The sequence below is a fragment of the Argentina silus genome, assembly GCF_951799395.1.
Source record: "Argentina silus genome assembly, chromosome: 1".
NCBI lineage: Eukaryota > Metazoa > Chordata > Actinopteri > Argentiniformes > Argentinidae > Argentina > Argentina silus.
In genome coordinates this window covers 4,772,890-4,794,161 of record NC_139655.1, presented here as the reverse complement: position 1 = coordinate 4,794,161, position 21,272 = coordinate 4,772,890, and the positions used below count along the sequence as shown (strand labels likewise).

Sequence of the window (21,272 nt, the reverse complement as noted above, 5' to 3'; positions counted from 1 at the left end):
TACAGGTAAAATACAGTATATGTTACTGTTTGCCATGGTCTAATGGCCTGATTACACAGTGGGGCATTTGAGGACAGAGCCTTTCTCTGCTGAGTTATCTGGTGAATGCTGCCACCTTCTGGCCGATCCAAAAACAACAGTCTCTCCAAGAGCAGCCAGTTGCCGTACACCAATCCATGTCGGATAAAGTAGACGCCACACAAATGGATGAGAGTTAATAATAGTGCACCCGGCAATAACATGTATTTACTAACCACTGGGTAAAGTACATTGTAGAAAGAGTCTATTCAAATATATATATATTTTTTATTTATTATATTCAAGGGATCTACAAAAATAAATCATAAATCCTCTCATTTGGAGGTTTTCATATAGACCACAGACACAGACGGACTAAGATATATTACAATTGATCATATTTAAACATTTAACTGCAACAACATACTTCTTCAGACAGTAGTCACAAATAGTTTTAGTCCCATATGTACATTTGCATCCAGTGTAGTTCTTCCAGTACAAAAAACTGTACAAAACCCCTAAATATCTTAAAGTCTTAGTAGCCATTATGTCTAAAGGAAAGTAGAAAAGTGTTCAAACTTCTGTCAGCGCATCATTCAGACTTCAGTCTCTGTTTCATGTTTGTTGGTTTGTAATGGGATACAATCTGCACCATGATGAAACAGTTGATAACCAGGAACAGCAGTCCAGCCAGCCAGATCAGCAGAAACGTGTTGTAGCCCTCAAACTCCAGGTAGTATGCAGGTGCCAACCATACACCCTGTTATCAAATATAACATAAAAAGCACACAATGGATAAGCATTTGTTACACAGTTTAATAAGTAATGGTAAGTCATTCTATGTGACCAATAAATCAGAAATAATTCTGATGTTGCTGAATCTGATGTGGGGGTATCTGATGTGGGGGTATCTGTGGCCATACCTGTCCAACAAACCACATGGCAAGTAATCCCACTCCTTGTTTTGGTGTTAGGGTCAGACGAGGGATGACAAGAGGTAGCAGGCAGAGATACCACAGGAAGTACTACTCAAAACAAAACAAAAGAGGCACACAATCAATGTGACATAACATGACTCCACTTCATACGGCACAGGGCTTTTACAGGCCTTTTACAGGGCTTTTACAGGGCTTTTACAGGCCTTTTACAGGCCTTTTCTATTATTTAATTTGTATTTATAGTCACCTATTTTGTATCATGCATTTTATGTATGTATGTATGTATGTGTATGTATGTATGTATGTATGTATGTAAGTATGTGTATGTATGTATGCAAGTATGTGTCTGTATGTATGTATGTATGTAAGTAAGTATGTGTCTGTATGCATACAAGTATGTGTGTGTGTGTGTGTGTATGTATGCAAGTATGTGTCTGTATGTATGTATGTATGTATGTAAGTATGTGTCTGTATGTATGTATGTATGTATGTAAGTAAGTATGTGTCTGTATGTATGTATGTATGTATGTAAGTATGTGTATGTATGTATGCAAGTATGTGTCTGTATGTATGTAAGTAAGTATGTGTCTGTATGCATACAAGTATGTGTGTGTGTGTGTGTATGTATGTATGTATGTGTGCAAGTATGTAAGTATGTGTCTGTATGCATGCAAGTATGTGTGTGTGTGTGTGTGTATATATGTATCTATGTATGTATGTATGTATGTATGTATGTATGTATGTATGAGAGCTTTTACTTTATCATCCTCATAAAGCCGTGGGTCATGGGCAAACTATTTTACCTGGGAGGTGCAGACTTTATTGAAGGAGACAAAGATAGCAGTGTGTAGGAAGCAGCAGAGGGCCAGGTCAGTGTAGAATGCCAGGGAGACCAGCAGCAGGAGCAAAGCCTGGGGCAAGAAGGCAGCCAGGCCCAGTGCAGGGCTCCAGGGGCTGTCTGCAGTCAGGTACAACATGTAGAAGTAGGGGGAGAAGTTGTGACGGATGTCCCTCCTGGTCAGGTGGTACAGGTAGGTCTCGTGTAGGAAGTCCCAGCCATACCTACAGATACAGACAATGCAGTAAGTAGGGCACAGATAGGTCATATAACAGGATGTGATATAAACAACAGCCAACAAATCTGTGGAAGTACCACTAGCTGCCAATTACTTCAATATATTAGAAACGTAGGCCATCTATAAGACTCCGGACTGCATTAGCCCACTGAGCTAAAGCCTTGGCATTAGCTCTAGAAGCAAACACACATCTTCTGGTCTAAGTCAAGCCCGTTCATCACCAGGAAGTGGCTGTCAACGGCAACTCACATGTTATAGAACAGGAGAGTCAGTCCACAGAACACGCCTCCAGCCACACTGGCAAACAGGAACAGCTCTACATTGAAGAACCGTCTCAGGAACCGAAGCACTTTCCTCCACAAGGGAGCTGAACCGCTGCCTCCCTTCTCCCGGGTCTGCAGGGCCAGAGCTATAGAAAGTGCGTATGTCACAGGGTAGATCTTCATATGGACAGCCAGGCCGTACAGGAGTGCAGCCGCAAGGAGCCGACGCTGTTCTATACAGAGCAGTGTGCCCAGCACCAGGGCGGCGAGAACAGACTCTGCATTTCCCCGGCTGGACACTCCAGCAGGCAGCGGATTGAGGAGCCAGAGGGAACAGACCTGACAGGCTGCCTCGCAGCTCAACCCCCGCAGGCGGAGAATACGGTAGATGAGGAGGCCCGAGATCACATCACATGTCACAAATAGCAGCTTTCCAAACACGGGGCTGAGGTAGATGTTGGGGGTCAGAATCCACGCGAGCAGAGGGGTGTAGCGGTAGGTGGATCTGTTGTATGGAGATTCGCCCTACAAAAGGGATGATGGTAGATATACAGTGCCCTCCATAAGTATTATAAAGAGGAAGCAATTTGTCTTCTTTTAGCTCTATACTCCAACAGTTTGGATTTGAAATCAAACAATTACTATGGGGTCAAAGTAGAGATTCTCAGCTTTAATTAAATTGTTTTTTTCTGAAAGTACAACATTGTTTAAACATACTCCCCCTATTTCAGGGCTCCAAAAGTATTAGTATTATATGATAAAAATCATATAATGTCCAAATAAAGTACTCATGTTTAGTATTTGGTCGACAATCCTTTGCCTGCAACAACTGTCTGAAGTCTGGGACCCATTGATCCCACCAGATGCTGGGTATATTCTCTGGTGATGCTCTGCCAGGCCTGTACTGCAGCCATCTTCAGCTGTTGTTTGTCTTGAGGTCTTTTTGCCTAAAATCTTATCATCAGGAAATTAAATGCATGTTCAATTGGATTTAACTCTAAAGATTGACTTGGCAAGTCAAGAACTTTCCGCTTTTTGGCGCTGAAAAACCCTAGATGCTATGACAGTATGTTTGGGGCATTGTGCCTCATAATGGCTTTCTTGACGTCTCATTGGTCCTCATGTTGACAGACACCACTAGCAAGGCAAATGCAAAGCCTAAAATATTAGACAGTGACAGCTCTCTAATGCCTGCACGAATGATGTGACGGAACACACCTGACTAACCAGAAACACCTGTCAAGCCAATTTTCCAAAACTTTTGGTGCCCTGAAACACCTGTCAAGCCAATTTTCCAATACTTTTGGTGCCCTGAAATTGGGAGACGGTGTATAAGAAGGGTTGTCATTTCTAAATGGTGAAACCAATCTGAAAAAAAAATACATTGAATAGAGCTGAAAGAAGACAAAATGCTTCCTCTTTCCAATTCTTATAGAGGGCACTGTAGTTTACAATGTACATGCACCGCTGATGACATGAGAATACAGTCGTGTACAGAAACAGCAGCAGAGAGGAGACAAGGCTGGCCAGTTTAAGAATGTTTGATACATGTGATAAATCTAACAGTTTGGTGACGTAAAAATCCCTTCTGTGATTTTTCCATACAAATTTGTCAGGTTTGGAGCTGTCGTTATAAGACAGTCACAGGACAAATTATTCAAAAACCAATGGATATCATTGCAATCACCAATAACAACGAGCAGCAGAAAATCTTACATACGGCATCTTCGATCATCATTACTTATTTTACCTGCGTGATGAACCTTGAAGCATCTGTAAACACATGGTAGTCAATATCTGTGTATTTGACCACCATAGTTCTGTCCTGATAGACTCCAAACCCGACCAGAACAAGTCTTACGAAAAACGAAACAGTGAAAAGTACATGTTTCTTCATCAGCTGAGATAGCATCCCTTCCATTACACAGACCACAGCTTTCCCAACTTATTCCAGATTGATGCGATGCTGCTACTGACACTGTCAACTTCGCATGATCATGTCAGCATATTATTCATTTAGCTGTGCTCACAACCACCAACTAGTTGGCTAGATACACACAGACCTCAATCTTCTGTAAAATCAATAAAGGTCTACTCTGTTAACAATTTCCCAATTCAAAGGTGGTAGCAACTGACCATGTCTAAACCAGGAAGTGTTTTCATTCGGTAAGGCGCTAAACGTAATCCAAGCGACCAATCAGTATCCAGTAAAAACACAGACTTCCGCTCTTAGGGTAGTTGCTAAATGGGACCCTTGGGACGGCCCTGTCCTAAACACTAACCATAATGTTAACCCTTACCCTCCGCATAACCTTACTTTAAATGTATTCAGAACCCTGATCTAACTCTAACCGTTTTCACAATGTGAAATCTCAATGTGAATGCGGTGTAAGCATCCCAATTAGCATTTACGCTAGGACAGGGGAGTTTCTTATCAATACGCTGGGTGGCAGCAGGGAGTTTTGTATTTTGAGGTGCAGCACTCTGATCCGATTCCTATTTCACTTCACTACCAGGCTCATCTTAAAACTGTGTTGGTTACAGTGTCTGGCTATCCTTACGTCATTGAAATGTCAATTAGGCCTACCTGAAATATAACTTTTTGTAAGCCAGTCAAGGATCCACTGTAATCAGCATGTTGGAATTGCCCAATAAATTCATTCATCAGTGTATTTTAAGAGCTCTTAAGAGTACATCATTGTAAGTAATTGGGACCGCACTACACAATGTGTGCAAGTGGGATGTGATTCAGCATCGGCTATACTACCAGCTTAATTATCACAATCTCACTGATCTACTATTCAATGCCTTAAGCTTTTGTGGAAACATTCATACAGGTTAGGCCAGGGCATCAATACGAAACAACACACAAAGACACTTTAGTTCAGTTGCTTAGAAACCATCTGTGTAACAACAAAAGACATATGCAATTCTTGCTTGAATAACCCTGCAAGTTTATTATCATGCAGAAAGTCAATTGGTAAGTTAGCAGATAATTGCACTTCAGTCATGTTAAAGCAGGTAATGACATTTGAAAAACTGTCTATATCATTATAAGGCAAAATGCATCATACACTGTTAAGTGTGGAAATCCATTCGACTACATACTTTCACCACAGACCTCCCTCACTCCCTCAGTTCTTTGGTAATACACGCAGAAGCATACCATTTAGCATAGAGATGGTATATTGTTGTAGTTGCTATATCATATTTTCTGAAAACCCCCATGGAGCCCTCCAAGTGGATCTGCTCCCATACCCTAGGTAGGGGCTTAGGGGGAGCAGTAGCGACCGTAGAAGAGGGTGGTCTGGGTGGGGTTGTGGCGGATGAAGAACAGGAAGGGGTGGTCAGCGATAAAGGTAGGGGTGATTCGTGCACAGCGCATCATCATGATGGCGGCGGTGGCAGCGGCGGCCTCAGTTCCTTCCTCGTTGACCTCTACAAAGGCCTTGTGGATGACCTTAGACAGCACCAGGTCATTGTTGGGGGACATGCCTGAGAAGTCGCTCCTGGAGTCGTCGAAGGCATCCACCATGCCCATGCTGGCCAGGATGTCCTTCAGGTCGTACATCTCCTCCATCTTAAACCTAGGCAGGCCCACCTGAACCTCGACAGTGTCCATCATGTCGGGCCGTGTCCACTCCACAAAGTTCTGGTATGTCAGCTCCTTCTCCAGCTGGATTGTGGGGGGGATTGATGGGACAAAAAGTCATGACTCATGTTAGAGAGTTGGGCATCAGACAATGCAGCACATGGTTTTTAACATAACTATGATTATCATAGTTACATACCACAAGAGTGTTCTATAAGGAAATATTCAACACTCTCACCACGAACAAGAGTAAAGAACACTGCCCCTAAATCCCCAATCAACTCCTAACCACTACATGTCCCACTTTCTGGTCCTACCTTCTCCAATCCTGTGGAGTCACCCTCCATCTCATTAGGCAGCATGATGAGCATGCTCAGCTCTTTCCCTACATAGGGCAGCTCAAGGATCTGGCAGTTGGCCTCAGGGATGAAGGTCAGGGGGAACTTGGCCTTTTGGTGCATCATCTTCACTGGCTTACTCTCATTCTGGAATAGGATATGTCACACATAAATGAGAATTTATTTTCATTTGCTTATGCAAGTAGCTTTGGTAGCTACAACCTGAGGGGAGAGGACGGAAATTGGGGACATACATAATCTTTAGAATCATGCATTCACTGTATTATTTCACCATTGTGATGTGAAAGTTACTCATCAATGCCAAATAGAGGTAAAGCAAGCACCTCACATTACTCAAGCAAAGGTCACATTACATTAGTGTTTAATCACCGACTACAGTTGCACAAGAAGACCAGAGTCAAGCTCTTTTTATGAGCTCTGCCCTGAGAACTTGGGATGAGTGATTACCAGTGATAGTAACATTGTGCAATCATTGCCGAGAAATACATTCCGCTTTGGCATATCCTGTTTGGACTGGCAAGCTCTTTGCAACACAGTACTGTACCTTGTTGAGTTTGAACCGAGCATCCCTTGTGCTCGTCTCCTTGAACTTCGTTTCCCAGTTTCCCTTGAAGTAGATGGCATTCACTAACACAAGTCTGGTCATGGAGTCGACAACTCCCTCTGCCAACAGGTTCTGGATTTTCTCTGCAATGAAACATGACTATGAGAGATGATGGTAACATATTGCATCAAGGATCAACAGCATATCACATCGAGCTCAAGTATGCGTTCTGAACACAATTCATGCCAGCAATTCGTTTTCTACACACAAAAACAACATTGTGTCCCTTATTTTGCCACTTAAGAGAATTGAGCCACATCAAAGATTTCAGTGAATGAAGTAATGAATACATTCGGGCGGTGAGAGCACTTTGAGAAGAATCAATATTTATGATTCATGCGATTACGGTTACTCTGACTATTATGGACATGGGGAAAACATCAGCGTTTTTTCACCCCACCTTGTTCAGCGTTTTGTCACCCCACCTTGTGTCTGTTTCTCCACCCAGCTGTTGATGTTTACCCTGGCAGTCTCTGCGTTGGACATGAAGTCCACAGACTCCAGCTCTGCCTTGTAGTGCTTCTTAGTGTCACCCAGGAAAGCCTACAGTACCACATTCACCACAGAGACAAAGTTCACACAGGACCGCAGTCAAAGTCATGCTGTAGCTTTATTAAAGCCCAAAGTGCCTGAATAAATGAACACCTATAAGTAATGACCACAATGGATGTAATGTGGTCATAGACACCAACAAGTATGTTATTGCTGCCCTCTCTTCATCATTATGTTTCATTGAGTAATAAAATGCACAATGACCTTTTATTCCTTGCCACTGTGGGTCATACATAAAATACATTTCGGATTGACAAACAAACAAAATATCCAATCTGTGGCTCCCATTCACTCCTCCTCCCACTGTGTACACAAAAGGGTTTTACCTCAACAAACTCGTAGGATTGCTCTCCGTACAGGCGATTGGCCAGACTGAGGGCGTATGGAGCTCCCTCTTTGTTCAATTCACTCATGAGTTTACTGAAGGCAACATGGACATCATCCTGGGCCTTGTGAAAGTGAAGAGACTGTGGACAGACAGATAATATTCACAGAAATATGACATTGCTTTGGAGACCTCCTTTAGCATCCATGACATGTGAAACCCATGGCTTATTATACCTCATGATCATCATAGATAGACCATATACAGTGGCTTCAGAAAGTATACAGACCCCTTCACTTTTTCCACATTTTGTTGTGTTATAGACTCAAATTAAAATGTATTACATTTATTATTTATTTATTTTTAAAATCAACCCACACACAATATCCCATAATGCCTAAGCGAAAACACATTTTTAGAAATTTCTGCAAATGTATTACAATTGAAATACAGAAATACCTCATTTACATACATATTCAGACCCTTTGCTGTGGAACTCTTAAAATGAGCTCAAATGCAAAAAATGCCGTCAACAAGTCACTCAATAAGTTGAATTAAGTCCATCTTAATGCAAGGATAATAGATCCCTGATTTGTATAGGAATCAATTACACACTGTGTTGATCATGTTGTCATTGATCAAATACATTTAATACTTTCCGAAGCCACTGTAAGAATGGGATGTGTCAGCCAGGAAAGTGTGTCTGCATTATAAAAAATGCATTCAAACACTATAACTTGTGTTGTTTTAACATTTTGTGATTGGAGATGATTAAGTTCATGTCCCTGTCAAAGGAATTCTTGGTATTCACAACCACACTTTCCGGTTTTTAAATATTTTTTTTTCCACACTTCCTCTTTTCATACAGCTGCTTATCAAGAGTAATGGAAAACACAAATGAAAAACAGAAAGTTAAAGACTGGGAAGAAACCATATATAGAAGTAAAACATTCCCCAAAGTCCCACTAAGTGAGTAAGCAAGCATTGTGCACCAGAACACACAAGCAAGAATGGCCCATCCCCACACAAGCAGGAGCCCATCCCCTGTTTCTGTAGCGTGAGGCAGCTATCTTCTTTGGTAGTCTTTGGTATGACTCTGACAGGAATTGTACTCCCAACTCTGATCTCAGGGAAATACACTCTAACCACAAAGCCCCAATAGTGACTACTATTACTGTAGTAACCTTTAGGGTTAGGGTTAGGGTTACAGTCGGAGCAGAATCCCATCATACACATACTGTACAGACATTGTATACAAGAGAGACAACACCTCACGACAAGACCTGGCCCTGAACCAAGCGGTTACCTTCACCAACGTTATCTTTGCAGGAAAAACCCTTTAACCCCTTGGGTTAGTCATTCCTTACTATGTATTTATATAACCACCTTCATCAGCGCCAGTGGAAGCTGGGGCTTTTGTACTTGCTGGAACATTCCTGGGTTAGCCTGTTTAGGTTCTGCTTTAGTAAAGCCAAGGACCTAGTGATACAATTGTTAGAGGAGGACAAGGTTAATTAATTTTGTTTGTTAAGAAATTGATGTTACAGGTCGAGAGGGGTGGGTGTGTGTATGTATGTGTATGTGTGTGTGTGTGTGTGTAATTCAGGCTACACTGCCCAACAACTCCTTTTTTATGGCCTTAACTTCACACTGCAGCTCGTCACCACAGGTAGTGATGAATGCCCTGCCTATGGGAAAAACGCTGACTGTGGCCGTTTATTACCCTCCACCTCTGATTGTAGCCATAGTGACGGCCAGAGCAGAACTGTTCTAAAACAACACTTCACGTGAGCCAGAACATGTTGCTTTTCCAGTGAGTCATGATGGTCACACCCTAACCTTAACTCACCCATGGACATACTGTCAGTCACACCCACTCTCAGAAACATCTCTAGTGAGGACACAGGTTTGATTAACTTCACTGTAAAGTAGAAGATGAGTGCTGAGATAAACAGACGTGATTTGGGATACAACATGAAAAAACAAGTGACCCTTGTCCATCACATTAACTTTGTCTGTTTTTGCACACTTGTATGGGCTATTCTTTCCAAAACCATGTTGCTAGTAGTCTACTCACTACATATTCTACATTATAAACGACATGGTTGGCTGGTGGTATAAAGGCTTTACAGAAGTGGCCATCATACTTGACTGGTCCAAACTCACCTCTGACATCTGTGTGGCTGTGTTGCCCATGGCTCCCAGGGACACCATGGCCAGGGCAGAGGAGATGCTGAGAGGAGAGTAGAAGACGTTGCCTGTACTGTTGCTCTCGCTGATCTTCTTGAACAGGTCCAGAGAAAAGCTGGTGTTTGCCTCCGTCAGCGATGTCATTGTGACTGATGGTGAGATAGTTAGGAAGAGCTTTGAGGAAACGTCGGGACGTTAAATTGGAATACCGCACACAGACACAATTTGCAGTGAAAAAGTAGACGTCTGCTGATTGTTACAAAAGGATGCAATTATCGCGAGAGCTATGTTGGCCTGCTGCTGCTGATCCGACAGGTGTCCAATATTGATGTATAAACTAGATTCTGAAAACAATCTGTATTCTACCTGTAACTCTGAACATAACATATTGTACAACTCCCGTTAAGCAAGTTTTATATCGAATATCTACTCACCAATGAATGGTTATCTTTCTCTTCGTTAGGTAACTTTAGTTCTTAAGCAGGTACTTCAACGAATAGTTACAGACAACTCAGTTCAGCAAACCATCTCTGAAATATATACATGACAGACACGCCCAACCTGTCAACGCCAGCTTCCGCATTCTCATCACGCACTACGGCAAGTCAAACAGAACACCAGCATAGCAGCCAATGGTACCACCAGGCTGGAGGGAATATGTAGTCAAATCTTTGGTACTGTCAATATACGTTTCTTTTCTTTTCTATAATTTATATTTGTTTATATCATTGCAGATCATGAAATGAAAAAACTCGTAAGGCAGTACACAGTTCGTACACAAATGAGACAACCAACAATTTTGTGGTATTTTGTATTTATTGCTGTTAATTCAAGGAAAACAGATCAACAATTTGCATGAAATCCAAATTCGTTTCTAGAAATATATTTGACCTTTCCAGTACATAACATTTAGATATCAAATAATACAGTAAACATACAACTGAAGGCAACAGTGTACCCCCTCATATACAGTACAGCATTTTAACCATAAAAGTTCAACAGGAACAACTGGCAGGTTCATATGTACAACTGTCCTCCTAGCTCACATGGTTCCTCTCCATCCACCCCATTCAATAAAGTGGTCCACACACATTTTCATTCCCTATGTTGTTCGCACTGTCTTGAATTAAATTCCGAGTTCAACTCTTTTACGTTTTAAGTAAAAACAAGACAGATCGGCTCTCATCAGTGTGAAGCAGAGCGTATTTAGAGTACTTTACCAGTTGGGGAGAGCTTTTACTAATTTTTGGGAGAAAAAAAACAATACTAAAAGTGTCACTATTCATGAAAACTGAAAACCTGTCATCTCAACAAACGTGTGTAATATGTCTGTATGCAATTTACAAGTACCCCAATCCTAGACAGATATATATATATATATATAAAAAAAAGCTCTGAATCACTGACAATTCTCTCAAGGGATATGGTGTCTGAGAAGGCTACCAATCCTGATACCCAAGAAACTCAGACACACCTTTTAGTATTCATACTATTCATTCTCATATTCCTTTTCAACATAAAATAATTTGTAGTGTGTATGTGCATAGATTTCAGTACATTTACCAATGCACAAACATATATCATACAGTCAGTTATAACTGCTGCGTTTAAAAGATAAGGGGGAAAAACAAATGCTATGTCCAGGAAGGCTTTATCTGCCTTGGCCATTAACAGTCCAGTAGAAATGGCAAAAAACAAGAACAACTGTTTGCCATTGAGGAGAATAGTATTCTATCTATCCCATATCCCTCCTAACCACTGATGTTCTTCATGGCTCCATCTAGTGGCCTGACTGCAGTAGTGCAGCACAACATTTCCATAAGAATACTGGATGGAGGGACAGCAGTGTGATACAGTATAGTATGAAGTATAGTATATTCGAGCGTCACTGCTGCAATAACATCTGGCTCTAGTTTGTTTTAGGACTGTTTCAGTGCACTTGAGAGACTTCAGAATTCCTGGTAGCTATAGTGCATATTGCCCAAAAATAAAATAAAATAAACACAGCAGCATTTAACTTCGACATGACAGACATGATGATTAAGAACGTCTTACTATGCGTTTCACATTATATCAAGTGGCAAATGCTTAAGAAAAAAACATTTTTGATACTGCCAGATTCTTTAACATTAAGAAATTAAAATGTTGTACATTCAAAACACTGCAGCAAAACGGAGAAAAAAAACAAAACAATCCCAGCTTTTTATGTTACATTTAACTTTTTTTGTTTGCCTTTCTTAGCTGTTGTACAGTTAACCATAAACATCCTAGCCAAAGAACAGTAATAAGGAGGCATAAACATACCATTGTAAAAAAACAAAAAGTATAAGAAACTCTTAATTGAGATCACTATGGATCCCCGTAGTATCTGAGAACAAAATCATCTGTGAAGCTCCCATACTCTTGAAGAGTTGTGGTGTGTTCATATGTATTTCCTTTTTATTTCTAATAATATAAGAAATAAGTTAGTAAACATGAGCTGCTGTCTTGTGCCAGTCTTCAGTGCAAAATACCAGAAGCCACTGGGGGGTGAGGAGAAATAGTCTCTATGGAAACGAGACAGCTTTGCTCTCATCTGTGACGAGGAGGACATCTCAGGCACAAGTACTCAGGTTAGCCAGCGGACCCTCAAGCTCACTTTTAAAAAAGGTGGAAATCAAAATTGACGATGACAGGAGAGTTGAATGAAGCCCCTTCTGATCCTGGAACGTCAAGGTCTTGGCGGACCACTTGGGACAAAAAAAACTAAACATGGCGGAACGAGAAGACGTCTTCAATCTGCGTTGTCTAGTGCTTCAGAAGAGTGGGAGGCAGCATACTTCAGCCGAAAGCCGCCTGAAAAACACACAGAGGAAGAATGTCAATGAAACAACTACAAAATCTAACAAATTATGAATAAAAAAAGAGAATAGGTAGGTAAAACAGGGAAATAAGGATCCACTGAGACAACTAACAAAATCCCAACCTGCACCTAGCGTTTTCCTCTGCGTGACATGTTTGTCACATCATTTGGCTGTGTTTTTCTTTTTTTACTTCTGCTGTATTTTTTTAGCTTCTGCTGTATTTTGCCCTGCCAAGAGAGAGAGAGGGAGAGCGAGCATGTCCACGGGCATAGTCTCCTGAGATGAGAGAGTAAGAGCCCTTAACAGCAGCTCCTGGCTTTAAATATGTCCTGAAAATGGAATTGAAGGTAATGCGAAATAGTCTGGTCTGGGTAGGGGGGGTGGGGGTGGGGGGTGGGGGGTATGGGGAGGGGGGGTTACTGCAAAGTTGTGCCTTTCCAAGCTGGCCAAGGGGGTGCCCTGTGTGGGTGGGTGTACGGTGTAGGCCTAAGCACTGACAGTGTGTGAGAGAGAGAGCGTTATCAGTCCTGAGGGGCTGACCTCTACTTGGGGAAGTGCTGCAAGGGGGGCAGAGGGGGCCGTCCGAAGAGGGCGGTGGCCACCCCTCCTCGCTCCCTCCCTCCCCTGGCGTTGGCGGTATTACCTTGCTGCGTCGAGTCAATGGAGGGCTGTTTGCAGTCCTGTGCGTAGTGCCCACTGACCCCACAGTTGTAGCAGGAGACGTTGCCGTTCTTCTTGTTGATGCCCGCTCCCCCCAGGGCGCCCCCGGCCCCTGCCCCGGGTACCATGCCTATAGAGGGGGGGTAGATGGGCTGGAAGAAGCGCTGGTTAAAGGGTGATGCCATTTGCTGGAGGCCGTAGTGCCCAGCGGCCTGGGTGCCAAGCACGTGATCTGAGTGTGTGTGGGCGTGTGTGTGTAGCAGGGTCCCGCCGGCGTAAGGGGCCGGGGCGGAGGCGAAGAAGGCCCCGTTGCTCTGCGGGGGTTGGCTGAGGTAGCTGTTCAGCTGGAAGATGGGCTGCACACCAAACACCTGCCTCTGAGGCATCTGGTGGGAGTAGAAGAACGGGGCGTGGCCACCTCCTCCTCCTCCTCCGGTGTTGCCGCCGCCGCCGCCGCCACCACCACCACCACAGTTACCACGGCAACCGCAGCTCCCGCATCCCATCGGTTGCTGAGGAGTCGTCAGTTGCTGTTGCTGCTGCTGCTGTTGTTGTTGTTGTTGTTGTTGTTGTTGTTGTTGTTGCTGCTGCTGCTGGGTTACAGGGTTGCTGGCGTTTCCACAGGTGGTACTGTTGATGTAGGAGGTGCTGTCACTCTGCGCCGTGCTGTGGGTGAGGGCGGGACTGGGGCTGGGTGCTGGGCCGGGGGTGTGGGTGGGTACTGCCAGAGCTACCACTGCCTGCACTTGTCCAGCAGAGTGTGGCACTCCAGCTACTCCTACTGCTGCCCCGAGAGCTGGCATGACGGTGGTGGGGATCGGGGGCATGGTGTAGGTGCTGGGCAGGGCAGAGGGAAGAGCTAGCCCTGGGTGCTTGTTGGCATGAGATGGCTCCACCAGGGCTACAGAGAGGGGCAGCCCAGAGCTCAGGGGGCCGGGAGGCTCAGAGTTGGGGTAGGCAGACTGGAGGGAGGAGGCGTAGGTCTGGCCGGGGGCGATGACGCTGATGGCTCCTACTGGAGGCTGGTGGGCTGGGGGACCAGTTGCGCTCTCTGAGCTGGTCTGTGGAGGAGCTGTCTTGAAGCGCTGGACCAGGGGCTGCAGGGCGGGGCTGCCAGGAGAATGTAAGACCAGAGCAGGTGCACCAAAGGCTGGGAGCACAGTAGGAGGAGCCTCCCTCTTCTCTGGATCTCCTGGCAATGCCACTGGGGCAGGCACAGACTCCCGAAAGACCAAGGGGACCTGCATCATCAAGCCCTTGCCATCTGCGACCGCTGCCTGGGGAGGAGGGGGCACTGGTAGCGGTACCTCAGTGGGCAGCGCCCCATTAGGGACCATGTAGGGTAGGGGGTGCATGAAGGAGAGGGGTGGGAACTCAGGGCCACTCTCGGGACAAGGGGGCTCCTCTGTGGGCTTGATGGGGGACAGGGGGTGCATGGTGGCCACCGCCCCCACCCCTCCTTCAGCATGGCAGGGGAAGAAGTCATCTCCTCGGCCCTTGCTGCAGTCATCTGAGTGACTGTCTGTGTCTGGAGAACGGACAGAGGGGAGAATATTCAGATCAATAAAAGAAAAACAGGGAATATATACTGTACTCTTTCGAAGGATCTAAAAGTGTAGATGGGCTGGTGGGGAATAAAACTTGTTTTGACTCACTTTACAACGTTGTCTGCATATCTAATTAACATTAGCTATCTGTGTTTTGTATTTGGTCACAGTATCTATTCATCGAGTCTGACTCATAACATTTTTCAAATCCGTTTTATGGAGGTATGGGGTTTGTGTGTGTGTGTGTGTGTATTTTTTCCACCTTTGTCCTTCTCGTCCTCGCTGTCCAGGCTCTCCCGGCCATCGTGTTGTGGGCTGGAAGGAGAGCTGTAGCTCTCAGATGACGTGTCTCCGTACGTGTCCTGTCCCGAGCCGCCGTCTACACAATAACAACAACCCAGTCGTTACTTAGAGGTCAATTTAGAGATTAAAGCAGAACACAAAAAATACAAGTTCTAAAAAAAATATATACAGCAAAGCTTTCATTGAATATGAAATAAAGCCTTTTAAAGGTACAGATCTTTGACAGTGAACATCAACATGCAGTACTGTAGTTCCGCCGTAGATTGAAAACCCTCTTCAGGCTACATCTTAACAGTCCTTCCTAAGACCACTCACCCCCACTATCCCCCCTGTACTAACCCTAACCCCAACCCTAGAGACCTCTTCACCCCGACTACCCTCCCTGTACTAACCCTAACCCCAACCCTAGAGACCTCTTCACCCCCACTACCCTCCCTGTACTAACCCTAGAGACCACTTCACCCCCACTACCCTCCCTGTACTAACCCTAACCCCAACCCTAGAGACCACTTCACCCCCACTACCCTCCCTGTACTAACCTTAACCCCAACCCTAGAGACCACTTCACCCCCACTACCCTCCCTGTACTAACCCTAACCCCAACCCTAGAGACCACTTCACCCCCACTACCCTCCCTGTACTAACCCTAACCCCAACCCTAGAGACCACTTCACCCCCACTACCCTCCCTGTACTAACCCTAGAGACCACTTCACCCCCACTACCCTCCCTGTACTAACCCTAACCCCAACCGCATGGTAATAGTGGTGCGCAGGGCTCTTTAGTGGAAGCACACTGGGAACTGTAAACCTGTGTCACATTGCCCTCTGGTGATCGGAAGACGTCATTACAAACTGTTGTTAAATTTCCTTGGCAAAACCGAACGTAAACAGTGTTTCTTTAGAGAGCATCTGACGGGGTTTCGTTCATTCCCTCTCATTACAGTGTGGCAGACAGGCTCCGTGACAGGTGTGTGTGTGTGTGTGTGTGTGTGTGTGTGTGTGTGTGTGTGTGTTGCCAGTCCAAGTGGGAAGAGCAGATTAATCTTGTGTCGTTTCCCACCTTTTCCTTTCGGCTGTCTCGCTCGTGGAGATGACGGCAACACCATAGTCCCATTAGTCATGTAGGCAGCTCTTCCCTCTCCCTTCTTCCCTTTTTCCCTGGAGAAAGGGAGAGAGAGAGAGAGAGAGGGAGAGAGAGAGGGAGAGAGAGAGGGTGTGAGAGTGAGGGGTGAGAGAAGAGATGATTGAGATGAACCACTGGAGACTAACATAGACTACACTTCTTATATATAAAGGGTTTATATATGTAACTCCATGGATGTACCCGCTGTGGGAAGCCAGTGATGACACAAGCACTGACATAAGTAGCTTTAATATCACAACTTCCTGTGTTGCTGCTGCTGCTGCTTACCTGTCTGGTCCCAGTCCTTGAAGCTTGCTGACATGTTGGCTGCTCCTCTTCTCAGTGTCCTGATGCTGGGGACACAACTATGTTCAGGTAACAGAACATGCCATGACACAGGCTAGTGCACAGATGACAGTCACAGACATGCTGTACGTAGAGTTATGCCTCTGATGACAGTCCCATTGATTTCCTATTATCCTTGTTTAGTTGTATTTAGCCTAGTAGCATTCGTGGTGTCCTCACCTCATCACAGATAGGAAAAAAAAACTAAAAACTATTGTGAACAAAGGCATTAAATACTATGGGCAAGGTGCACATGTTCAAGCCACTATATTTCATTGCATATACAACAATCACTATGACAATACCATGTCTATTACAATTTAAATTTGACAAAAGTACTGATAGGACTCATATTGCTGCTGAGCTCAACAGTTTGACCAAACTGTGACCTTAGAGTGGACTTTCAACACACACACACACACACACACACACACACACACACACACACACAATCTCAGTGGCAAGCCGTATAACCTTTAGGCAATTACTCAGGTGCTGTAAAGAAGAGGACAAATCTAGTCTGCATGTGAACAGGGGTGACATGAGTATATATTTTTCCACAGTGTGATTGAACAGCCAGTCACATTGCTGTGACCTGGTCCCCTTGGTCATGTTTGACTCCCTGGGGCCCGTGTATTGATTCCTGAATGGACCAGTAGGCCCATTGACAGAGCCCCTATTGTACAAGTTCCATTGAGAGCTGCTGTGGAAAGAATGTGCTTTGTCTGCAGATTGCACACATGCTCTTATTAACTGACGTCACTAAGCCAGGGGAGGGTGCCCCGTCACATGGCTCAGGATGTGACTGACACACACACACACACACACACACACACACACACACACACGCACACAAACAGTAATACGCTCTTGTCTGAGAGCAACATTACATGTCTCACCTGCTCTGGTTCCTGGGTGGGCTTCAGTGTGCAGCTCTTTCTCCTCCAGTCTGCCTGGCCGTTGTGCTCCGAGCTGGGGGCCGCCCTCCTGCTCTCCGATTGGGAACCTTTGGCATTGGAAACGCTGCAGGGGGAGGAAAAAAGAGGGGCGCCCAGGCCTCATGTTCAAAATGTGGGGAGCATCTCAATAGTGGAATGTGGCTTCTTCTCCATGTCTCCTTTCCTTCATCTGCACTGCAAGAACTGGATTGGTGAAATGTAATACTAAGACCCCACTTACAGACCTCACATGAACATGTGTCCTGTGACGGGAATCACGTTTGATCTGATAACAATTGGACGGGCAATTTATCTGACCCCCGTGTCTGCACTGTGATCGGATTTCGTTTAAATGTCCCTTTCTCTGGGCCCTCAGTGGCGTAGCACCCTAAGGCGCATACCACATCATCGCAAGGTCCCTGGTTCGATTCCGGCCATCGACATGTCCTGCATGTCACCCCGCCTCTCTCTCACCCATCCTTCCTGTCAATCTCTACTATCTCTATCCCAATAAAGCAGAAATGCCCTAAAAAATATATATAAAAAAATAAACAAAAAACCTCCCTTTCTCGCAACTCGTGGTCACGTGTCTCATTGAAACAAAGTTGAACAGAACGTAACAACCTCTGTGTCCGGATTGCTATTGACACTCTTCCGCGATGCAAGCTTGTACCACTTCCGGAGGTTTCGCAATGTGTCTTATTTCTATTTACACCCGACTTTCCATGCGGATGCAATCAGGATGCGAACAGTTTCTGGATCTAACTACGGGACCCTTTTTTTTACATTTTTTTTATTATATATGTTTAAGGGCATTTCTGCTTTATTGGGATAGAGATAGTAGAGATTGACAGGAAGGATGGGAGAGAGAGAGGAGGGATGACATGCAGGATATGTCGATGGCCGGAATCGAACCAGGGACCTTGCGATGATATGGTATGCGCCTCAGGGTGCTACGCCACTGAACGCCCCGCCCCCTACGGGACCCATTTTAACGCAAGGTGCAAATGGGGTCTAAAAGGACCATTTAGCTTTCACCTATCCGATGTTTTCAGGCCAGTGCGGATGTCTAAGTGGCTCGACTCTGTGAGACAGGAGAGTGCTGTACTTACCCGAGGCTGGGGCTCTTGCTGCCATGTTTCTTCCTGTTTACTTGAACGTACGGCTCAGAATCTGAGAGAAAGAAAACCACCACAATCCAGTTCAACCTCAATCTATTTTTCTAGTTTTATTGTTACATAAGCATGGACATACTCTAAACTGGACAGTGCTAATATGATATTAATTGGTTTAAGGTAAGCCTACGGTGAGAGTCCAGGCACATCATGTGAATACCAAAGTTACAGTAGCTAGCCTACAATACATGTTTTGTTAGTGGCTTCCAGAAGTAGGTCAGTGCAGCCACTTTGCCGCTGACCGTCCTTGAGAGAGCTAGACAGTCTGAAGGTTACAGAACTTGCCCCAGAGGCTGCCTCCTACACCAGAGTCTCCCCTGCTATCTCTAGCTGCCTGGCTATGTACAATCTCATAGGGGGACATTGTACTATACTGTTCTATACCTGTCTACTGGCCTTAATGGGTGCTCTGGCCATAGGCTATTGTATGGGAGAATGGGAGACGACCACAGGGTGACAGGGGCTAGCATTAGCATAGCTAGGCCTGTGATTAGCACAAGGCCCAACAGCACGGACAGGCAAATATAGCCCTGAAATGCTGGGGTGGGAAGGGACACGAGCTCTCAGGCTTTCCAAACGTCTTCCCAAAATAAACACAGGCTGTGAGAGTTAGCGACGTAGCACTTGTTAGCCTCCAGTAGGATTTCCTCCATTCCGTGCCCTGTCGGGCCAGAGAAAGAATCCCAGAAATGACCCCCCCCCCTCCAGTAGTCCAATGGAAAAGACAGTCCAGTGGAAAATCAACACCTAGGACTTGTCACAGAGAGGAAGCAGATCTTACTTCACATATGGGCAAGCTGACAAAAGTTCTTTGGAGTTTAGTAAACTCTGTGAGACATAAATTTACAGGCTGAGCATTTAGCCTCAGCCATTTAAGCTTTCCGTCAGAATACACCTCTTGTAATCCCCAATTTAAAACTGAGGAATAAATAAAGTCTGGGGGGGGGGTTAACAGGGTCAGGGTGGGGTGGGGTGGGGGGGCGGTTAGCGTGAGGGGGGTACTCACACACACCTTCCTCCTGACTAGATGCCTCTGAGCAGTCCTCCTTATAGGGCTTCCCCAGGGGGACAGGGTTACCTGGAGACAGACAGACAGTTAGAAAGGCTGTTGAAGACCGCTGTTAATTACAGTCTCTGATCTGTCCCTGAGACCAACTCTCTCATTTACCAGCTGGACCATGTTCATCACTCAGCCCCGGGGTGTGTGTGTGTGTCCGTCAACGGTGACACTGACACACACCACGCACACGCACACGCACACGCACACGCACACACACACACACACACACACACACACACACACACACACACACACACACACACACACACACACACGGCCTCTGACACTGGAAGCCCAGCACCTGTCTCTCAGGTGAAGTGAGTAAACTGTGGTCAGGTGTGGTCTAGTGCCAGATGGTTACTGTAGAGACTGTTCTGAGGTAATAGGTCATCGACAGGTTTTTGAAAAAGAAGGCCTAAGAAAGTCTGAAACCTATTGTTGCCTGCAGGAACTCAGCCTCACTGACAATGAGGTATACACGAGAAGTGAATACACGCCCAGACATGCCATCAAGATTATGTATGTGGGCCAATTGTTGCATTAGTCTACTACCGATGCTATATGTGTCAGTTCAACCACTGCCTCGGGCCAGGCCCCGATCATTCACACCTTTTATTAGACCAAACTGTCCATGTCAACATCATTCACACCTTTTATTAGACCAAACTGGCACTGTTCCATATCAACACCCCTCCCATCCTCTCCCTTTCCCAGCCCCATTCCCTCCTTCCCTCTCGTTCTCCTTCCCTCTCTTTCTCCTTCACTCACTCTCTCTATCCGTCACTCTACCGACAGGTCTCTTGAGACAGACTGACCCACTGATACTTTCCCTCTAATAAAATCTTTGAGCGTCACTGAGGCGTTTTGTTAGAACAGATCAAATTCGCCCCTTTCTTCTCTGCGGGGTTTAGGAGAGAAAGAAATGTCATTGTGATCTTGGAACATTTGCCTATAAATCCATTTTTACAGTGTAGTAAAAGATTCGGGAGCTCAAGGGTGTTCCAAGACACACAGTTGGTCTATTAAGACAGGCAATAAGGTAGGAGGAGGCTGTGTAATTATTTTCAAACTCGATCTAAACTAAGTCTGACAGTTGGAGAAGCCGAAATACATCTCGGCTCCGCATTAATTATCTCTAATATTGAATCTAACCCTAAACCCTATGCTCAACACACTCAACACTCAACTGACAACCCATACAGCATGTCATATCTTAAAAGGATGAAAATGTAGCCCAACTGATTATTCAGGGTTTTTCTTCTCATGTAAAAACACCATTGCCTGTCACATCAAACTGTGGAATTGCATCAGAGTGACGTTCCTCTCAGTATAATTTTGAGTCAAAGTCTTTGACTGAGGC

The 21,272-nt window shown here is 45.0% G+C and overlaps 3 protein-coding genes across 9 annotated transcripts in view; all 3 read right to left on the bottom strand.

The window, feature by feature from the left end:
- Positions 1-323: 323 nt before the first annotated feature.
- pigm (phosphatidylinositol glycan anchor biosynthesis, class M) lies at positions 324-4,398 on the bottom strand. The gene is made up of 5 exons (XM_083667297.1): positions 4,046-4,398; positions 2,282-2,820; positions 1,760-2,018; positions 942-1,043; positions 324-778 (listed from the first exon to the last, which is right to left on the bottom strand). Exons 1-5 carry the CDS (start codon positions 4,214-4,216, stop codon positions 611-613), a joined length of 1,239 nt encoding a protein of 412 aa, XP_083523423.1. The 5' UTR covers positions 4,217-4,398; the 3' UTR covers positions 324-610.
- An 834-nt stretch (positions 4,399-5,232) lies between these two features.
- On the bottom strand, positions 5,233-10,481 carry serpinb1l3 (serpin peptidase inhibitor, clade B (ovalbumin), member 1, like 3). 3 transcript variants are annotated; one of them, XM_083680253.1, is made up of 8 exons: positions 10,352-10,481; positions 9,894-10,066; positions 9,114-9,206; positions 7,729-7,869; positions 7,276-7,393; positions 6,791-6,933; positions 6,205-6,372; positions 5,233-5,971 (listed from the first exon to the last, which is right to left on the bottom strand). In XM_083680253.1, exons 2-8 carry the CDS (start codon positions 10,059-10,061, stop codon positions 5,567-5,569), a joined length of 1,236 nt encoding a protein of 411 aa, XP_083536379.1. In that variant the 5' UTR covers positions 10,062-10,066; positions 10,352-10,481; the 3' UTR covers positions 5,233-5,566. The 3 variants fall into 3 exon arrangements, with proteins under 3 accessions (XP_083536379.1, XP_083536380.1, XP_083536381.1); XM_083680254.1 differs by having other exon boundaries at positions 9,894-10,091; positions 10,352-10,448; XM_083680255.1 differs by lacking the exon at positions 9,114-9,206.
- A 1,533-nt stretch (positions 10,482-12,014) lies between these two features.
- The window catches only part of zcchc2 (zinc finger, CCHC domain containing 2), a 34,390-nt gene continuing 25,132 nt past the window's right edge, over positions 12,015-21,272 (bottom strand). The window contains exons 7-14 of one of the 5 annotated variants that reach the window (XM_083672293.1): positions 19,859-19,930; positions 18,790-18,850; positions 17,639-17,762; positions 16,683-16,759; positions 16,332-16,429; positions 15,230-15,346; positions 13,301-14,948; positions 12,015-12,752 (exon numbers count right to left, since the gene is read on the bottom strand). In XM_083672293.1, the coding sequence (XP_083528419.1) occupies positions 13,303-14,948; positions 15,230-15,346; positions 16,332-16,429; positions 16,683-16,759; positions 17,639-17,762; positions 18,790-18,850; positions 19,859-19,930 (2,195 nt within the window). In that variant the 3' untranslated portion in view covers positions 12,015-12,752; positions 13,301-13,302. The remainder of the gene's footprint in view (positions 12,753-13,300; positions 14,949-15,229; positions 15,347-16,331; positions 16,430-16,682; positions 16,760-17,638; positions 17,763-18,789; positions 18,851-19,858; positions 19,931-21,272) is intronic. The other 4 variants (XM_083672296.1, XM_083672295.1, XM_083672294.1 and 1 more) reach the window with 4 other exon arrangements.